The sequence below is a fragment of the Phascolarctos cinereus genome, unplaced genomic scaffold (assembly GCF_003287225.1).
Source record: "Phascolarctos cinereus isolate Bilbo 61053 unplaced genomic scaffold, phaCin_HiC Scaffold_726;HRSCAF=1367, whole genome shotgun sequence".
Taxonomy (NCBI): Eukaryota; Metazoa; Chordata; class Mammalia; order Diprotodontia; family Phascolarctidae; genus Phascolarctos; species Phascolarctos cinereus.
This window is the reverse complement of record NW_027556098.1, coordinates 154,678,503-154,694,520: the sequence shown is the minus strand read 5'-3', so window position 1 is coordinate 154,694,520 and position 16,018 is coordinate 154,678,503. Positions and strand designations below refer to the sequence as shown.

The 16,018-nt window shown below is 37.6% G+C and overlaps 1 protein-coding gene across 1 annotated transcript in view; it reads right to left on the bottom strand.

The window, feature by feature from the left end:
- MGAT5 (alpha-1,6-mannosylglycoprotein 6-beta-N-acetylglucosaminyltransferase) overlaps positions 1-16,018 on the bottom strand; it is a 378,389-nt gene that overhangs the window by 192,229 nt on the left and 170,142 nt on the right. Inside the window, 1 exon segment of the mRNA XM_078146828.1 lies at positions 14,698-14,868. Coding sequence (XP_078002954.1) covers positions 14,698-14,868 — 171 coding nt within the window.

Here is a 16,018-nt window from a genome sequence, read left to right as displayed (position 1 = left end):
ATGAGATGTTTCACATTCTCTTTTATTTTTTCATCCTTTATATTTTATTATTTCTTGGTCTCTTATGGCTTTGCTGGCTTTCCCTTGCCCAATTCTGATTTTCAAGAAGTCATTTTCTTCCTTAAGATTCTGGATCTCCTTCATAAACATGGGAAAAGGATTCACATGTACAAAATACATTTATAGCAGCTGTTCCTGTGGTGGTAAAGAATTGGAAATTGAGGGGATGCCTATTAATTGGGGAATGGCTAAACAAATTGTGGTATATGAATATAATGGAATACTATTGTGCTATAAGAAATGATGAGCAAGCAAACTTCAGAAAAACCTGGAAAAACTTGTATGGACTGATGCTGAGTGAAGTGAACAGAACCAGGAGAACATTGTGCACAGTAACGGCCATTTTGTGTGATGACTAACTTTGATAGACTTAGCCCTTCTCAGCAATGCAAGGATCTAAGACATCTCCAAAAGACTCATGATGGAAAATGCTATCCACATCCAGAGAAAGAACTATGGAATTTGATTGCAGATCGAAGTATACTATTTGCTCTTTTTCCTCCCCTCTGTTTTGTTTTGTTTCTTCTTTCTTGTGGTTCCTCCTATTGGTTCTAATTCTTCTTTACAATGTGACTAATGTGAAAATATGTTTTATAGGAATGTATATGTAGAGTCTATATTAGATTGCACTTTCTTGAGAAAGGAGGTGGGGAGGGAGGGGTAGAAAATGTAAAACTCAAAAGTTTATGGAAGTGAATGTTGAAAACTAAAAATAAATTAATAAAAAAAGAAAAGAAAAATGGTCAAAATATTTCAGAAGAACAGAAGAAAGAAATCTGTGCTTTCTTTTGGCAGGTGAAATTGTTATTAACTCCCTAAATAATAGATTATGCTTGATTTAAAAAGCCTACAATTTATCATTTAAGTTAAAATTTCTAAAAAGTTATCCCTTCAAAATGATTAGGCAAATATGGAAATGTTTCACATGACTACAATTTATATTAAATGCTTGCCTACTCAAGGGGAGAGGAGGAAGAAAATTTGGAACTCAAAATTTTAAAAATGTAAATGTTAAAAATTTTTGTTTATATGGAATTGAGAAAAAAATAATTATTAAAAAAAGATTCTGAATCTCCTTTTCTAATTGGTTGCCTTTTGTTTCATAATCTTGTTTTTCTTGGATGATTCTTGTCTTTTTTTTTTTTTAGTTTTTCCTTAGTCTGTCTCACATGATTTTTAAAGAGTTTTTAAATTCTTCTACCAATTCTTTTTGGATAGGTAACAATTTGACGTTACTCTCTGGGGTAGAGAGTATTTCTTTGCTTCAATATGGTGAAGCTTCTCAAGGTGAACCCTGGTTTTCTCTATTTCTATAGTAAGTTTCTGTGGTGGGATTCCTTCTCCTTTGCCAGTTCATTTTTTTTTTTAATTTGTAGCAGCTTATTTTTTGTAATCACCTGTTGTCCTGGGGTAGGGGGATGGTGCCTCTGGCCTCAGATCCTGCTTGGCCTGGAATTGAAACCAACACCTCTAGCCTCCTGTAAGTGTCCACAGCCGGTGGTTTCCCTGCACTACTGCTTCTGCACTTAGGGGAATGTGTTGGCTCCTTCTCACCCAGGGCCAAATCTCTCCAGTACAGCTGGGTCTGGTATTCCTTATCAACAGAAGTTCCCTCAATCTTCTCCAGCTCAGATGCCCAACTCTTCTCACTGTCCCACGGGTAAAAATCCCTGCGGTTGGGGCAGAGGCAGTCTCCCAACCCAGCTAACCCCCAGGGCTTGCTGCTTATTATTTAAGTGGAACTAACTTGGAGGTGTTTACCCTTCACAAAGGGAGACCAAACCTCATCCTGGGATTTGTCTTAGATCTTCTCCAATTGTCCCAGGAGGACCCCTGCTCCGCCCCATGCTTATTTACTTTTACCACTCTATGTTCACCCCGAGGAGCTATTTTATCTCGTTTGTGAAGGAAATCTGGAGAGCTTGGAATTTTATGATCTCCCTTGCCATCTTCCCAGAATCCTCTCTGTGAAAAGGCTCTTAACTTTTGGGGGGTCATGGACCCCTTTGGAAGTCTGGTAAAACTTATGGACCCCTTCTCAAAATCATGTTTTTAAATGCATAAAATAAGTAGGATGACAGAGGAAATATGTTATATTGTGATAGTTATCAAAATACTAAATTTTTAAAGATACCAAATTCAGATTAAGGACTCCAACTACTGAATGACCCTGGGAGTTTGGGTCAGCTCTGAGAAGTACATAAACACAACTAGTGACTTTTCTGATCAATCCCTGTAAGTTGAGATTAAGGAAAGGAATCAAAGTATGACCTTGTGACTTTTCAGGACTTTCTAACTACTAAAAGAAAAAAAAAACTATTTGGGAGTACAAAGTCTAATTAGGAGCAACTCTTCTTGAGCATTTTGGAACTGAATCAGCCCAATCCTTATGGATTGTATGAACCTTTAACTCCGGGGTTCTTAACCTGGGGTCTGCTAGGTGGTACTACAGATAAAATGTCAAACATGGAGTCAGAAAGACCCAAGTTCAAATGCAAATTCAAACACTTACTGGCTGTGTGACCCTGAAATGGACATAATAACAGCACCTCCCTCTCCGAGTTGCTGTGAGGATCAAATGAGATAATAACTGTAAAGTGTTTAGCTCAGTGTGTGGCACATAGTAAGCACAACATAAATGTTAGCTATTATTATCATTATGTCCATAAACTTTTAAAATATTCTAATATCTTTCAAAGTAATTGCTTTCCTTTGTGATAGAGTATTTTGTTTTATTTATTTTGGAAAAAAAAATTATCCTGAGATGAGTCTATAGGTTTCACTAGGTTGCTATAGAGAGCCATGACACAAAAAAGTACCCCCAGCTTTAACTTGTCAAGGACTACTGGGAATTTCTGGGCTGGAATTAAACTTTTAACTCAGTCCTGGAAGCCTCCCCTAAAAAAAAAAATCAAGGTTTGCAGAAGAATAGAGTCCATAAGCCCAGAATCCTCATTGGAGTCCATGAGCCCAGCATCCATAAGACCAGCAACCTCACTAGAGTCCATGAGCCCAGCATCCTCACTAGGTCCATAAGCCCAGTATCCTCACTAGAATCCATGAGCCCAGCATCCTCATTAGAGTCCATGAGCCCAGCATCCATAAGCCCAGCATCCTCACTAGAGTCCATTGAGCCCAGAATCCTCACTAGAGTCCATGAGCCCAGCATCCTCACTAGAGTCCATAAGCTCAGCATCCTTGTTAGCCAGAGAGTGGCCAGGGCTTTCCTATCACACTAGGGAGCTCATAGGAAAGCATAAACACCATGCTACTGGTTGGGCAAAACTTCACAGAATCCAGGGCATTCTGCATCACCTAAATGGCATGTAGCCATTACCACATATGTCACACTTTTTGCAGAAAGCAAGTGCCAACTCTGGGTGAACTACAATACTAAGGAAGTGTTCCTGAGGTTTACTTTTAAGAATAGAATTCCCTCAGCAATTTCTTAATAAAATTAAAATAAGGATAGTCAACTCCTTACTGTCAATTCCTTATTGTCTAGCTTATTGTCAATTCCTTAAAATTGTGACTATCAACCAAAAAGCATCCTGAATATGCTTTGTGAAAGAGACCAGATCACTGCTCTCCATCACCCCAAATCATAAAGTAAGTTGACTACAAATTTATGTTAGCCAGGTCCTTTCAGGCCATCCCTTTACTCTTCCTTGATTGAATTCTCAGTGGCTTTTCCAAACCTTTTCTTCTCTCCCATGGACCTCCAAAGCCATTCCTACCATCTTCCCTCTTAGCACATGTCCTGGCCTCTGACTTTACTAGGAAACTCAACGCTACCCAACCCAAGATCTCCTGTGTCCCCTACTCCACATCTCAAAAAACCCTCTACACAAGGAATTCTTAACCTCTTTTGTGCCATTGATCCTTTGACAATCTGGTGAAGCCTATGGATGCTTTCTCAAAATAATAATTTTAAATGCATAAAATGAAATATGCAGGAGCATAAAGGAAATCAATTATATTAAAATATAGTTGCCCAAACTTTTTTTTAAGTTCAAAGACACCAGGTTAAGTATCCCAGCCTATATCTTCACCCTTCCTCTTCTCTTTTACTCCAGTCTCTAATGAAGAGATGGACCAAGTACAAGTCTTCTTGTCTTCTCCATGGGCTTGTCTCATCAATTATTCCCTCTTTTCCTACTGATCAGCTCCTTCCCTGCTACCTCCGGTCATCATCAGATCTACTCACTCCTTAAAAGAAACAAACAAAAAATTTCCCTTGACTTTACTCAAACTACCACCATATCTCTTTTGTCTTCCACAGACAAATTCCTAGAGTTTTCTAGCACACTGCCTCCATTTCTTTACCATCTATGTCACTTCTCAACCTATTGCCATATGTCTTTCAACCTCAGAATTTAATTAAAATTTCTGTCTCCAAGGTGACCAACAATTTACTTCACCTACTGCTAGACATCTTCTCCTGGCTATCTTACTGGCACTCTAAATTTGTAACACGTCCAAAATAGAACTTGCTATTTTATTGGCACTTCAAAACAGAACTCATTACCTTTTCACCTATACCTGCCCCTCCTCCTTCAAGTTTCTCTGTTTTTGTTAACAGTACCATCATGTTTCCCAATCACCCTCAACTCCCAAATCCAATCAGTTAACCAGGTCTCAACAATTCTATCTTCACATCTCCTTTGACAAGCAAATGTTTGTTGAATGATGTCTCACACCCATTCCCTTACTCTTCACTCACATAGTCACCATCACCCTAGTTAAAGTTTCTTATCATCAAGGCCCAGAACCTAGCACATAGTAGATTCTGAATATGTAGCTATTGAAAGGAATAAATGAATCATCAACTCTTGCCTATTGTGTTAACCTGCTAATTATAATTAGTCTGTGTCCTCTGCTCTAATTTCTTTCATTTCCAATTCACGTTTTATACAGGTGTCACTACCCTGCTCATAAATCTTCAGTAGCTCTCCATTGCCTCCAGAAAAATTATAAACTCCTCAGCCTGACACATAAGGAGGCCTTCCACAATTTGGCTCCTACTTACTCTTAGAGCTTCCTTTTCATGAAATTTTTCAAGCCAAACTGGAATATTGGCTATGCCCCAAACTTTGTGCTTTATCTCCTCCCTGCATCGCCTCATGCACAGACCATTCCCCATGTCTGTAATAAATTCCTTCCTCATCTCTCTCATAATGCTTACCTTCCTTTAAAGGCGCCAAATTTTCCACAAAGCATTTGTGGACTCTCACACCCACCCAGTTGCTAACAACTGCATTATGTACCTATTTGTATACTGTTATTATCCTCCTTTTCCCATCCCAAGAGGAGAATTTAAGTTCCTTGAGGACAGGTAGTATTGTGATTTTGTCTTTCTTTTACATCTCTAGCATCTATCATGAAGCCTTGCACAGAGATATTTAAATGTTTGTTGAATGAGAATCTAATTCATTTAGGTCTCACTTATTGGGATGTGATATGTGTAGTATTATGAACATAACAGTTCAAAATAATCTCTTCCTTTGCCTATTATCAAGGTCTTAGTTATGAAGGAGATTTTTCAATCTCCAATCAATTCCTCTGGCTATTATTCAAAACAAGAGCACAAGAACATCATGGATAAATTCAACATCACTTCAGTGTTGTCTAACAATTCTTTCCTGTTAGAGAATTTTTCATCTTGCTATTCAGTAATGCAGGCCAACTGTGAATTGTAATATCTTCATTAGCTTACCTTAGATATGACTCATTACTATACATTCATAGATTATTATTTACTCTACTTGGAAGTAATTTTTTAAAAAGACATTTACTTAAACACATTCTGCTAACTCAGGCTTTTCTTCATTAGACTATAGCCTCTTTCATCACTCTTAAGAATTTCCTAAAAATAAAAATCATATGTAGAAGCATAGGTATATGTACATACTGTGGGATTTTAGAAGAAATCATGACATTTGTATGTTTAAAAGTAGTTTCTTGGGGTCAGGATAGATTAGGTCCCTATACTAGGTGCTCTAGCACGTCTATAGACTGTTTCCCTAGCTACCCTGGGCAGTGAGGTGGTGCAGTGGATAGAGTGCCACACCTGGAGTTAGGATGTCCTGAATTCAAATTCATCCCCAGACTTTTACTAGCTGTATGACCCTGGACAAGTCGCTTAACCCAGTTCACCTGTAAAATAAGCTAGAGAAGTAAATGGCAAACCACTCAAGTATCTTTACCAAAACAAGCCCAGTGGAGTCACAAAGAGTCAGACACAACTGGAAAATGACTAAACAACAGCAAGACTGCTTCCCTTGAGATCTTTTACACTAGGCTATTCTGCTGTCTGGCAGAGGCAGAAGACAACTCTGCTCAGCAATTTTGGTCCGAATTTGATGGCTTCTGGATGTCTGCTTTCAGCTGCGAGATAACAATTCTCATTCTCGTAACTTTCCAACTAAGCAGCCAGCATGCTAGGTAGATACACCTCAAATTCTCCCTGTGTGGGAACATTCAAAAACCATTAACCCGCTAGTGACCAGAATCAGAGATGAGTACCCCTTCTCTTGCACCATAGAGTCCTAGTTTTTTTTTTAATAAAAAAAAAAGCAACACAAAATGAAAATCCTAACAATGGCATGTGTTGCCCTTAGATGCTCAAAGAGAATCACTTCTGATGATGATTAAAAGAAATGAGTCTTAAAGAAACCAACCTACTCTCTTACTAAAATTAATAGGAAGGAAATCCCTTTGCAAGAGGTTTCCACTTCTACTAAGTAAGCCCTCTGAGGTATTATCTGGATTAGAAAGCTGCATAGGTGAACAGGTCAAGATGTTTTGTGGACTATTCCAGCATAACTGATAATGCCCATGGAAAAACATAACCAAGGAAACAATACAGATCCAACTTAATTTCAAGGCCCATTAGCAGCACAAAGAAGGGAAAATTACATTTTCAAATGTGACCCAGGAGCTCAGTAGAGCCATTTGTCATTTTGAATTTCCAAATGATAAGTATAATGATAGGGTTTTTATTTTGTTTAAAATAAATCTCTCCATCAAACACCAGACAGATAAATGATAAGATTCAGGATATCAGTTAAAGTCCACTGGCTTGATGATCTAATACTGGAATATGCTATATGATAGAGAAAATGTTCAAGAAATAAGGGGTTGCCTAATGTTCAGATTAAACTCAAACACCAGAAAACAACCACTTGAGTGGCAAACGCACCTTCAATTTTGTGATTGTGTTTCCCAATTAACCTTGTTAAATTAGATCATTCACAATGCAAGGATGCTATTTTCAACTGGATTCTGGCTAACATTGAACATTCAACATGAACTAGAAACTCAGTTGGATGTCAGCTGTAACCAGATGTTAACCTGAACTTACATATGCTCATATTTAGATCTGCTGATACACCTAGCATGCAATGTTAGCCCATCTCACTCACGTTCTAAGTAGCTGACCAATGCAGCACTTATGAATAGTAAACTCAAGACCAAAGGGTAGCTTTTGTAAGGTGCATCTAAGTATGGGGGTGAGGAGGAAGGAAAGTTTCTCTCTTCTTCAAGATTCATCTCATTTGTATGGAGACCCTACAAATACAAGTAGGGAAGAACAATTCTCAAACAGTGAATAACACCCACAAGTAAAGGGTTAAATGCTTAAATCATCTTCAGAGGCAGCACGGTGACATAGTGATAGCACCCTGGAATTGGAATCAAGGAAGACCTGAGTTCAAATCCCATTTCAGACCCTTACTAGTTGGGTCATTCTGGACAAGTCACAACCTCTGTCTGCTGTCTGTTCCCTCATCTGTAAAATGAGGATCATCATAGCATCTACCTCCCAGTATTGTTGTGAGGCTCAAAATTAAATGAAATAGTATTTGTAAAGTGCTGTGCAAACCTAAAGTGTTATGGTAAATGCTAGCTATTATTATTTTCATTGCACGTCAACAAATATTAAGCATCTTGTGCTTTGCACATAGTAGTTAGGAATACAATTAACAAAAACAAGACAGGCTTTGTCATTAACAAACTTAAATTCTTTATTATCAAGCACCTAAACTGTACCTATGGCTTTGGGTTCAGCTCTGTCCTAACCTAGGCCCTGTCCTCTATGAACTCATCTAAGTACAGAAAAGCTAGAGGTGTTGGGGAGAAAACTGTCTATTGGCACTTTGGTCAAGCTTTCCAAAAATCCACGTCATTTTGAAAGTAGGCAACAGCATAATTTTGTGGTTGTGGTTGTTTAGTCATTTTTTCTTCATGTCTGACTTTTCGTGACCACATTTAGAGTTTTCTTAGCAAAGATACTGGAGTAGTTTGCCATTTCCTTCTCTAGTCCATTTTAAAGATGAATAAAGTGAGGCACATAGGATTAAGTGACTTGCCAACATTTGAATTCAGGAAGATGAGTCTTCCTGACTCCAAGCATAGCACTCTATCTGCTCTTCCAGCTAGCTACTCAACAAAGTACTATACTCCCTCAAATATAAATCAAGTTCTATATAACCCTACTTCAGAAACTGAAACCAGAGAGCAAGAGATTGTGAATAATGGCTAAAGTGTGGGGAGTCTAGAAAACCTGCTCCTTTACCTTTTTTCCCCCCACTCCTAATTCTGAGGACAAATAACAAACTCACATCAAGAACTATAATCAATTTTATTTAAATTCACGCTTTAATTTTATTGAGGTTGATATTTGCCAATGTTTACTTGAGGGACATATAATTCTGCAGAATGAAAAAGTCCAGGATAACAAAAAGAGGAACTCCAATCTACCCTTTCCACCTCAATTTCTCCTACTCTTCTTTTCCTCATTTAAGTGCCAACCAACCTGACCACTTGCTGTTCCTCTCATACATCTCTTGCCTTTGCTCTTCCTGCTTGTCAGGTTCTCCTTCCTTCCACCCTCTCCTTCCCTCCCACAGCTCTAATCCCCCTACATTTGAAGGTTTAGCTTGGAAAAAAAAAAGCAAAAACATGCTTTGTGCCCACCTGGGCATCCTCTTCTAAGATAAAATACTATGTGCCTTTCCTTATCACTTTTATGCTCTATCTCACATTATTATAGTTACTTATATACAGCAAGTTCTGGGAGTTGGGGTTCAGGAAAGCTTGTTTGAATCCTTCTTCAGATACTTACTAGTTATATGACCCTGATTAATTAGCCTGATTTTCTTCATCTGTCAAATGGGGATAATAAAACCTACCTCGTAGGGCTATGATAATAGATAACAGATGATGTATTTTACAAACCAAAAAGCACCAGATAAATATTAGCTACCATTATCTGTATGTCAGAGGTAGAACCTCCAATGAGCTCATGGGACATAGAGGACAACCCACTCATTCTACAAATGGGGTGTCTTCTCCTAAGCTACATGTTCCTTGAGGGCAAGAGTCACACACTCTTTGTATCTCCCATAGTGCTCAGCAAAGTGCCTTACAGATAGGATATGCTCCAACATTTGTTGTCACATTAGAAAACAACTTAAGACAAATGCCATTTAGAAATGTTCTGGTATTAAAATAAATGGAGTAAAAGGGATAGTCACTACAAAGAAAATAAATTTCAGAAACCTGACTTCCACTGCCATAGTACACAATTTAAAGACAGTTTGCAATCAACAGAAGATACATCAGCAAGCAATAAGACACAACAGTAAGCAATAAGAAACATCAGTGAGCAATAAGACACCAGAGTATGCAATAAGACACACCAGGAAGTACATTTCCGAGCAATTACCACATGTCTTAATGCAGAGAAGGAAGAAGAGGAGAAACTTCACTCAACGAATATAGTAATCCTGTTTTAAAAAAATGGATTCCCTCACCTCAAGAGCAATGTTTGCCACATCTTTGCAATAGTTTGAGAACCACTGACATACATCAGTGAGGTTAAACTAAATCATAAATACCTCATGAGAAAAAAAAAGCCACAAAACCAGAAAAACAGGAGGCAATGTGTCAGAATAGAAGGAGGGCTGCTCTTGGGAATCAGGAAGACCTGGATTCAAATTCCACCTCTAACTCTTAGTGTATGATTTGGGACCAGTCGATTTATCTTTCTGAGCCTCAGTTTTCTCATTTGTAAAATGTCTCAGAGGCATAGCAGAGAGATGTTAAGGACTCAGTAAACCCTAATGCACTGAAAAAATCCAACATTGCTATTCTATTTACAAGATCAGTGATCATTGAAGTGTGAATGTTGCCATCTGTGATGCAGGTCACAGTTCCTCTCTGATAGCTACTGCAGCCCTCCCCACCCCAGTCATCTTTACATGGCTGTCCTGGAAATGGACCTCTCTGAAATTAGCTAGGCTGCTCCTAGTTTGTCTGAACCTAACAGAGCCAGCCCTGGCATACATTTTTGAGAACCAAGGGTCCATTCTGTAATAAGACATCAGGGGGTATTTGTGTTGTTTTTATTGTTAAGATGGGTTTTGTGTACACTAATAACACATGGCACAGTCAAGGCACTTATTTAATAAATAAATACCCTTAACATTTGACGGGCTAATTAGGGCCTTTTCTAATTCAATGAAACAAAATTCAATTCAACATTTGTAAGGCGACCATTTCTGTCCCTAGTTTATAATCACTGTGGCCAAGATATTGAAAACAAACACTCATCTACGCACTTTATTTTATCTACCTACTTTATTCAATACAATTTTAATACAAAGGGAAGGGTTTACTTTTCTCTATCTTGTCAAAAAGAAAGAATAGGAGCAAGTGGCTTTTCAAAATACTTTATTTTTAGTTTTTCAACATTCACTTTTATAAGATTTTTTGAGCTCTAAATTTTTGGAAGTGGCTTTTCAAATGGAAGCAGGACAGACTTGAATAAAAGGGAACTTCTTATCAGAAGGATTTTTGGATATCAAAGGACATGTTTGAATATCATTTCTTGGTATCTTCAAAAATTTGGTAGCATTTTAAGACTTTACAAATATAAAAATAACAGCCCACAGCAAGACCTGCTGTCTTGTTACAGTCACTTCCAGTTCTAGCTCTTGAAGGCAATCTATGGCAGTAATATGGCGAATGAAAGAGCAGCTGTTTCCTTACCAGTCTCTCTCTTCACCAGTTTTACTTCCCTTATCTAGTCTGTATGCCTTGGACAACTGAACATTTGAGACTTTCCATAATCTGGATTTAATTTCCCTTCCTAACCAACCTTTTCTCACACCATGCTCATCTTCTGCTCCTGCCAGACTGACTGACTCACTGACCTTGGTAAACACATCCTGTGTATTCCAATGTACAACACAGACCTAAGATGCTCTGTCCCCTTATCTCTTTGCTCTCCACTTACTTAAAAATCCCACCCATGCTTCAATATCCAACCTAAATCTCACCTCCTTTATGAAATCTTCCCATACTTCTTTAGCCCAAAATGATCTCATTCTTTTTAATTCCTTCTCTTCTCTGACATTCATTTAGACTTTACCATAAACTATGGAGTTCCTCATATAATTAGTTGTCTTTTAATCGCATTATGTTTTGTTTCTCTAAATAGATCATAAACTTTTTCAGGTAAAGAAGCATATCATATGCTTCTTTTTATCTCTTTTCTAATGCCATTAGCCTGCCTATGTGTACCCAGAAGGCACTCAGCAAATATCCGTTGATGGATTAAAAAGTGTGAGTCATTGTGAAGGGATCATCCAAAAATGAGTTTCCTTCCCATTAGTATTGTATTCTACTTCTTCTGCCCAATGACTCCAGAAACCAATCTTGTGAAGATCTTTGAAAATCATCACTATCAAAAATAATGATGCATAGCTATCAGAAAGCCATAATTCTAAAACACTGATACAGGGACCACAGATAGGCTAAGAGCAGTAGCTCTCAAAGAAGAGAGCTCTGATGAAGCCGAGGGCCTTCCTGACAATATTTTCCATTGCAGGAGGAGGGGCAGATGAGGGAGTGTTACATATTTTAATAAACAGCTCAACGCAGTGGGAGGTTTCCTTGTCTAATTACAGAAGTTGTTAGAAACCGCAGGGAAGAAAGGATTTATGTCCTAGATGACATTGTCTCTGTGTTGTAATTAAAAGTTATTTTTAATACCTTTGTTTAGTGGGATACTTAGATTATTGGAAATATATATTTAAATTTACAATTTGCAAAAAGGCAAAGAATATTATGAGAAGCCCACAATATAGGGCTGCATAAAGTATAAGACAAGTGTTTTGACATTTTGGGGGAGGGAGCTGAAAAACAGCAGTGTGGGGGAAAGTGTTTCACCAAAATCTATGCAGAATTCATGACATTTTTAAAAAAGTGGCTTTGAAAAACATACACTTTTGAAAAAGCAACAATAACATGTAACTAAATGAAACTATCCTCACTCAAGGTTTTCTTACACCCAGGACAGTTATATGCACATTACTATAATTACTCAATGCACTGAACTCTGGAGTTAGGGGAAAAGGTTTGGATCTGACTTGCTTTCCTCACACTCTCTTAGCCTCCTATGATGGCCACAAAAGTAAATGTGAGCCCTAGAGCATCACCATGAGCTGGAAGAGACAGTCACAATAGGGAAACTGTGATCCTATCCTCAAGAATATATATAAAGTGTCTGTTCTTTAAAAACAACAACAACAACAAAATCTCCCAGTGCCTTTTTGCCTAAAATTAACTCCCATTTATTTCAAAATCCAGCACCTTAAGAAAAGATAAAAGAAAATATATTTATTTGATTGTTTAAGGTGCTGACATCAGGGATGGGGCCACATCATTGTGGAAGGAGATCTCTAGCAATAACATCCAGGTCTCTGTCCTTAGCCCTGTCCTATTCAACATTTTTATGAGTGACTTGAATTAGAGATAGGTGGCATGAATATCCAACTTATAGATGGCACAGAGTTGGATAAGATGTGAGAATCAGGATTCAAAAAGAATCTGACAGTTTAGAACAACGGGTCAAATCTGGCAAGATGAAATTTAATCAAAGTGAATGTAGTGTCCTGTGTTTTTGAGGGGTTTTCAAAAAATCATCTGCTGAATTATAGGATGGAAACTTACTTAGACAGAGTTCACATTAAAAAAGAAGCTGAGAGGCTTTAAATGGGTCATAATCTCATTGAGTCAAAAGTATACTACAACTTTCCAAAAATAGTGGATTTGATTTTAAACTACATTAATAGAAGCTCATTTGATTTTAGGCTGTTAATACAAGCATATTGTCCAGAACAAAGGGAAGTGACAATCTCATTGTATTCTACAATGGTCAGACCATATCTAGAATATTAAGCTCAGTTGTAGACAACACATTTAAAAAGGAATTTGGAACACTGGAGTAAGTTCAGAGGATAATGACCAGGAAGGCAAGATGCATACTCAGAAAAGATAGGGATTCTGGGGGCAGCTAGGTGGCACAGTGGATAGAGCACCAGGCCTGGAATCAGGAAGACCGGAATTCAAATCTGGCCTCAGACACTTATTAGCTATGTGACCCTGGGCACATCACTTAACCCCGATAGTCTTTAAAAAAAAATAGGGATTCTTAACCTAAAGAAAAGGCCTAGGAGAGGTGTTATTAGCTATTTATAAATAACTTATGGGTCATTAAGGAGAAGAAAAATTAGGTTTATTTTGTGTTTCAAGAAGAAGGAGACCTAGAACTAATGGGAAGAATTACAAATAGCTTTTGATTCAATATAAAGGAAGAATTTTCTAATGATTAAAGGTATCCAAAAATGGAATAGGCTATCTTCTCCTTCACTGGAAGTATTTAAGCAGAGGTTGAATTGATCAGCAGCAGTACTGATTCTATGATTCTCTATGATCAGGTTTGAATGATTAAGGGATTCATAAACTACTTATTACTATTCTTTCTCTTCTATTTTATCTCTTGTTGGATTTCTTTCCTATATTTTGATTGATTGCTTAATAGCACTTTAACCTAGCATCCAGGGAGTCAGGCAAATAGAATTCAAAGTCAATTTTTGTAAGTCAGGCACTTTTAAAAGAGATCTGATTAGGGGCAGCTAGGTGGCACAGTGGATAGAGCGCCAACTCTGAAGTCAGGAGGACCTGAGTTCAAATCCGGCCTCAGACCAAACACTTAACTCTTACTAGCTGTGTGACCCTGGGCAACTCACTTAACCCCAATTGCCCAAAAAAAAACTATAAAAAAAAATAAAAGATATCTGATTGGGCATAAAAGAGGAGGGAAAAAGATCGAGCTAACATGAAATTTTTGGACAATTTGTGTACTCAATTTATTTGTGTTATTGTCCTCCTCAATTAGAACTGACATTTCAGAACTCATTACAGAGCAAACATCATAGAATGAGAACACAGACTAGAAGGGACAAAGCACATGAAGATGAAAACAAAATGAAAAACTTTTGCTATTTTTAACATCAAACATCAAACTAAGTTTGAACTTTAGCTTCCCAATATTTAAGAACCTTATAGTGCAAAGTGCTACTTCCTCATTCCTACATTTTTTTAATATAAATTTATTTATTTTTAGCTTTCAACATTCACTCCCACAAGTTTTTGAATTCCAAATTTATACCCCATCTCCCCCCTCCTCCCACCCCAAGATGGCATGCATTCTGAATCTCATCCCTACATCTTCACATGCCTCATTTGTCCCCACCTCATCCCATTAAAACAGCATTTGGCCACACTTACCTGCTACACTAATTTTCTCAAACGCTGCTATGCTGCTGGGAATAGCGGTTGTGGTGGTATTAGTTGAATTTGCTCCAGTGCCATTGATTACAAGATTGTCCACCTTCGATTCCAACTTGCCAATACGTTGCAAAATATTGTCCAATAAGACAGCAAGAGTTTTCTTCAGATCTAAATAGAATAAAATAAAATAAGGGCTATTTGAAATTAGTTGACCCCTAATAGGGCTTTCTCTCTCTTTCAAAAGGGTGAAGTAGCCTTCAACAACCATTTCTAAAGTGATCATAAGAAAATACCAGCCTGAGATCTTTCCAAAGCTAGCAGAAAATTAAGGGCTTACATGATGGAAAGCTCTGAGACAAAGCCTATTGGGGAAAAAAGACATTACCTATAAATTATAAGGTAGTTGCTTATAAAATTCCATGGTTTATTTCAAAACACTAGGATGAGAACACAAATTCTCTGTAATTTAGTTTTCTATCAGTTGGAATTCTATTAGCTCCTACATACCTACAATACAACGGCAACTCAAGTTCATGACAATGCTAGATAGTAATACGCATTAAAAATTCAAGAAAGATTAAATTATACTTACTTAGCAATGTCACCATTTTCTTAATAGAGCTGACCATAATTAGACTGAACATTAATATGAAATGGCACACTAGGAATGAAATAAAGTTATCACACTTCTTCAAGCAACTAACTTTGAGTTTGAGTGACTGATTCAGTGAAGAAAATAAAGTCTTTTAATCATCCCAGATGACACAATCATTATCATCAATGCAAAAGGCCTCCCAAAAAACTTTGTAAGTAATGGGTACAATCAAACCCTTTGGGAGCCCAGAATCTAAGACACACCAAAAAAATGTATACACATACACCCCTATGTGTGTATGTGTGTGTGTGTGTGTGTGTGTGTGTACATATAGATAGATAGATAGATAGATAGATAGATAGATAGATAGATAGATAGATAGATATGGAGAGAGAGAGAGAGAGAGAGATGTCTCAATGGAAAGGTAGATATACATCAATCAGTCAATCAAAAAGCATTTATAAAGCACCTAATACATGCCCCACTGAGTGCTAGGAATATAAAGGAAGGTAAAAAACACATGGATATTTGAATGGATGCAGATCACAGGTCGGTCACCTATGCCTGCTCATTTTGGAACCTTTTGTCCCCATTCTCCCCAGGGGTCTATTGTTGAGACCTTGATTGTTTTCCTTTGACATCACAAGGATTGCCCACTAGCAATTCTTTGCTCTTTCCATAGAACCAGATTATCTTCTCTCATTATTATTTGTTTCTTTAAAC